The sequence below is a fragment of the Morone saxatilis genome, unplaced genomic scaffold (assembly GCF_004916995.1).
Source record: "Morone saxatilis isolate NCDOM2014 unplaced genomic scaffold, NCSU_SB_2.0 Contig23, whole genome shotgun sequence".
Classification (NCBI taxonomy): domain Eukaryota; kingdom Metazoa; phylum Chordata; class Actinopteri; family Moronidae; genus Morone; species Morone saxatilis.
Window position 1 is genome coordinate 12,241,970 of NW_023339796.1, and position 5,234 is coordinate 12,247,203.

General features: G+C 43.0%; 1 protein-coding gene across 1 annotated transcript in view; it reads left to right on the top strand.

The window, feature by feature from the left end:
- The window catches only part of clcn2a (chloride channel, voltage-sensitive 2a), a 25,980-nt gene that overhangs the window by 14,630 nt on the left and 6,116 nt on the right, over positions 1 to 5,234 (top strand). The window contains exons 11-19 of the mRNA XM_035671341.1: positions 521 to 605; positions 1,794 to 1,949; positions 2,035 to 2,104; positions 2,197 to 2,307; positions 2,836 to 3,049; positions 3,240 to 3,373; positions 3,979 to 4,208; positions 4,584 to 4,695; positions 4,857 to 4,903. Coding sequence (XP_035527234.1) covers positions 521 to 605; positions 1,794 to 1,949; positions 2,035 to 2,104; positions 2,197 to 2,307; positions 2,836 to 3,049; positions 3,240 to 3,373; positions 3,979 to 4,208; positions 4,584 to 4,695; positions 4,857 to 4,903 — 1,159 coding nt within the window. The remainder of the gene's footprint in view (positions 1 to 520; positions 606 to 1,793; positions 1,950 to 2,034; positions 2,105 to 2,196; positions 2,308 to 2,835; positions 3,050 to 3,239; positions 3,374 to 3,978; positions 4,209 to 4,583; positions 4,696 to 4,856; positions 4,904 to 5,234) is intronic.

Sequence of the window (5,234 nt, forward strand, 5' to 3'; positions counted from 1 at the left end):
CATTCTAAGGTATATAATATATACGAATGATAACATATCTATGAATATGATTTTCCATTTCTGCCAATAGATCCTCCTAAATGTTTCACACTGGGCCTTTCAGTCGTAAACACAAGAGATAAAACCATTTAGATCAGACTTCAGAGAATGGATCACCTGAATTTTTTTTCTCACTTGCTTTAAAATTTCCTAAAGTGTTTAATTATTTATTTAAAAACTCAACAAACATTCAGGATGAATCTACATTTGAACTAGTTAAACTGTAAATAAACCCTAGACGGATAAAGATTCTCCTTCATGTGCCCTTAAACTTGTATTTAACATTAGTTTGTGTCTTATGTCACAATGTTAATGTAGTATTGGGAAATCTAGGTAAAGTCCTTGTATGAATTGGGTCAGTTTCACACATCACAGCAAGCTATTTATGGTTCCTCTATACTCACCACCCAGAAATCAAGTGTGTACATACAGTGTGACAGGACACCCATTAATGACCCCGCAGTCCATCTTTTCCTGTCAGGCGCCTGGTGTATCCTGCCCTCGTCACCCTGCTGATCTCCACACTCACGTTCCCTCCGGGCTTCGGGCAGTTCATGGCTGGACAGGTGAGAAAATACTTACACGCTCTTCTGACAGTATGAAAGCATGCCTGGACTGTTGGTAGATGATTGATGGTGATTTTAAATGAAGTGAGAGTTGGTGTCAGGTTGCGGGTCTTTTTCTGCTCCTCTTATTTGAGTTGAAGTTGTTCGGCTGCAGAGAACATTGTCTTTACGGTAATCTGTATCGGGAAACATGGCAAAGAGCCTGTGTGTAGATCTTGGGGATTAAAATTAAAACCATTTAAACAAACAAACAATTTTTGCAACCATCAGAAAACTGGTAGTAATTGCCATAGTGTTGGTAACATTTTATATTTAGGCTTTTCTACCCCATTGATGGATGTTATGAGTTGCTAAAAAACAAAACTTTCTAGATGCAACATTGCAGTATCTCTGCAACAATAAAACCCGGAGCCTCTGGTTCAGATTAAGTGGATGCAGACACTTTGTGCTGCCAGTGGAAACATTTAAAAACTGACACCAAAGTGAAATGTACTTTGAGGTGTTTTAGGGAGAGATGCAGAGCACACCATTTTTGTGCTAGTGCTGCCTACCGCACTGCAAAACCGTCCTGCATAACAAGCCGTTTAGGTGTGGGTTGGGCTGAGAGAATAACTTTTCCCCCCCTATGCTGTCCTTGTTTTCAGACAGTGATGCTCATTTGTGGGAATATACAATATACACAAAACAGAATAAGACAGGTTGCTGCAATGGTATCAAGAAAGTTAGACTGGTTTCTAGAAAAGTGAGTTGTATTGTGAAGCAGGTGAAATGACCTCACCTTGATTTTTTATTTTTTTTCCCCCACTTGCTTTAGAAAATAAATAATAAACCCCAAATGACCAATTAAAATCTTTGCAGTGCACATATAATAAAGAGGATTAAAGTAACACTATGTAAGATTTAGTATTTGCTGTAATTTTGCGCCCCCAGTTGCAATACCACTATCGCAAATATGACAATTTGTACACTTATATTTGTTATAATTACATTACTTATGATCATAAAAGCAAGTCAACAACTTTACTAACACAGCCAAACATCAAGCAAGTGCAACAACACAAGACATAGCAAGCCAGCTAATATAATTCACTAGTCCAACAGCAAGAAGGCCTGGGAAGCGTAGTCTGTCAGGTATGGTGGCTAATAGGCAACAGTCAGATCACTTTTTCTCTTGTGTCAACCCGTCAGCTGACACAGCACGAGTCTCTGGTTGCACTGTTCGACAACCGCACGTGGTGCCGTCACGGCGTGGCGGAGGAGTTTGACTACATCAGCCACCACCACGCCTGGAAACACCCCCAGGTCAACGTCTTTATCACACTCATCCTCTTCATCCTCATGAAGGTAGGCTTTAGACATATAGAGAATGTGAAGGGTTTGATCATGTTTTTTTATGATGTGTCACACAACACTTGTCTCTCTGTCTCAGTTCTGGATGTCCGCTGTGGCCACCACCATGCCTGTTCCATGCGGCGCCTTCATGCCAGTTTTTCTTATCGGTGAATAAAGTCTACTGTGTTTTCTAATGTTTCTCCTGCAGTGGTAAGAACCCCTTAAATAACTTTTCATTGTATCTGTGTGTGACGGACAGGCGCTGCATTTGGCCGACTTGTTGGAGAAATCATGGCGACCATGTTTCCTGATGGCATACATGCTGACGGCAGCGTGTATCCCATAGTTCCTGGCGGTTATGCTGTAGTTGGTGAGTTGCTGTAAATCTGCTGTAATTTTATTAACACTGTACTTAAATTCACCATTTCGTATCTAATTTGCCTTGATAACAGATTTTCAGGTCACTTTTCCTCTCCCTTGTGTGACTGAAATTGACACCAGTGCAAAGCTGCAGCCATTTTTATCAACTCATACCAGCTCATAGAACGTGACTGATGAAAATTGAAAAGTAAAAAAGAAAACCGTTGAATACAAAATTGCCACAGGCGTGACTCAGTGGTTAGTGTGACAGGATGGCGTTAAATGTTATGAATTAGAATGACATCCTGCAGAAAATCTTGTTTGGATTTGCCGTCTTGTACTAAATTCTCCTCCGATTAATAGCACAAACACAGATTTCTAATTTAACATCGCCCATTGAGCTGTCTAATTTTTAATTACTGTTCTAAACATGCCTGATCAAACACGCTAAATCTCCCTCTATTAGTTGCAAGTGAATGGCTTTAACAAGACTAGACAGAAAAAACAATTTTTCTTAAATTCACTTACTCCTACGCAGGTGCTGCCGCGTTGTCTGGAGCTGTCACCCACACTGTATCCACAGCGGTCATAGTGTTTGAGCTGACTGGTCAGATCTCCCACATCCTGCCTGTGATGATCGCTGTGATCCTGGCCAACGCCGTGGCCCAGTCGCTGCAACCCTCGCTGTACGACTCCATCATCCGCATCAAGAAACTTCCTTATCTGCCTGAACTGGGCATGGGCCATCACGAGTGAGTCTTTGTGTCCTCAGGATGGAGTTGTTGACTTGTTTCTTTATTTTTAGGGGGTTTCTGTGCCTTCATGTGTTTTCAGTTTGCCTGTTCTTCATCTCCTTTTTCCCCTCTTTTGTTTCCACACGTCCCTGCTTCCCCTTCTCAATAATTAACTTCTATCTTCTTCCTCCCCTCCTCCATGTTTCAGGAAGTATAATATCCGTGTGGAGGACATCATGGTTAGGGATGTGCGCTTCATCACCCTTAACTCTTCCTATCGGGATCTGCAGGAGATGCTGCTGACTGGTCAGCTCAAAACACTGGCCCTGGTGGAATCCAGAGGTAAGTGCACAGCTTAAACAGCATACAAAAAAAATCCATCTTGGGGTTTAACTTGATACTTGTTCAGCAATCCTTTAAAATTTCTGGACGAGGGGATTGTTTGATTGAAATATATGAATGCTAGTGCCAATATAATAACAGCATTTCAGGACAGAAACTGAGGGTTCAAATGTTTCATTGCATTGCAATCAGCTGAAATGAGTTCACCCATTTGATAGGATTATTTTTTAAATATTATGACCAAAATTTTAAACCTACAGTGCGCTCAGTTGCCAGGTTATTGGGTACACCTACAGTAGCTAAAATGACTGCAGTCTAATACAAGCATCGTGCAATAAATCCTACTTCATGAAGGTTGATCCTATTATCCCACCCCCACTTATTATTCAATGTGGATTAAATATTAGAAACACATTCTGCTATAATGCAATAAAACAACAGCACCACAAACTACATCCTCCAAAATGATCATGCAGTTGAATCAACACCTTTCTAACACAACAAAAACTGACCGTTATAACCTTCAGGAGGGGAGGATTTATTGCTGTATTGTTAGTTGTAGCGAGACGTACCTAATACATTTTCCTGCCTTCCTTCTCCTTTAGAATCCATGATCCTGCTGGGCTCCATCGAGCGGCTGCAGCTTCAGTCTCTGCTCTCTCTTCAGCTGGGCCGCCAGCGGAGGCTGGAGTACCTCCGCCAGCTGGCCCAGGACAACGGCACCCAGGATCATCTGCCCAGCCTGACCACCGACAGCACACCCAGCTCCCCCTGCACCCACACCCACTCCAATACCTCGACCAACACCAACGCTCGCCAAGCGGTCCGCTTCCTGGTGAGCACCCAACAGGTGTGAGGCGTCCGGGGGCGCCAGGGCTGGGGCGAAGTCTGGCTTGGGTTGGGGTTGTAGCGGTAGACTAAAAAGTGGATCAGGCACAGCATGTGAAGCATGTAGCAGTAGGTAAAGGCACAGATGGAGTTTTTGGACAGCTGTTGTGGTAAGTGTTTACAAACTGTATGTGTCCTTTATTTCTATATTTACATTAACACATGTCTTCTGTCTCTCTGTCGTCTGTGCCCTTACCTGTGCTGTCCTGTTTGTTTATGTGCATGTCATCGTATTTGTCTTTTCTGTGTGTTCTGTTGTGGATGTGTGTGTGTGTTTGTGCGCTTGTGTCTGGCCTCCTCTGTTAATATATTCTCCATGTAGATCTCCACAGAGGAGTCTTCCTCCTTCAGTCCAGTGGTTACCAATGTCCAGCTTCCTCTGAAATCTGCCTTGAAAACTGTGTCGGCCATCAGCGACACCGAGACGCCAAATAGTATGTACTTTACACTGATGAAAAAACACCCACACATGCACAGAGAGAGAAAGAGGAGCACTGACGTGGGAAACTGAGAACACACAAAGATAAAAAAAACTGAGAAAGTCATAGTTCAAATCCAAATTTAATAGAAATTTACTTTTTTTTCTCTCCCCAAGGCTCTCAGACCCTCTCCTGTGCTGACCAAGACAAGGAGCTGCTGGAGGTGAGAAACAGAGAAAGATACAATAAATGTGGGGGTGCAAGTGTACTGTATGAATGTGACGCGTATCGTATGCGTGGGTGTGTGTGCTCTCTCTGAGTCCACGCATATGCCGTCAACCTCCTCCTCCTCCTCCTGCTGCTGACAGGCAGGATCCACCCACAGGCAGCAGGGTCTTCCTGTGTGATCTCACGCTGTGGTCGTGGATTTTTGTTTTAAAACCTCTGTGAGTCATTGCCCCCTCACTACACAACACATTCACTGCCAGTCAAATGCTTTTTGAACACCCTACATTTTACCATTTTTGGTAAAGGAAAAACTGCCTTTTAGGAGG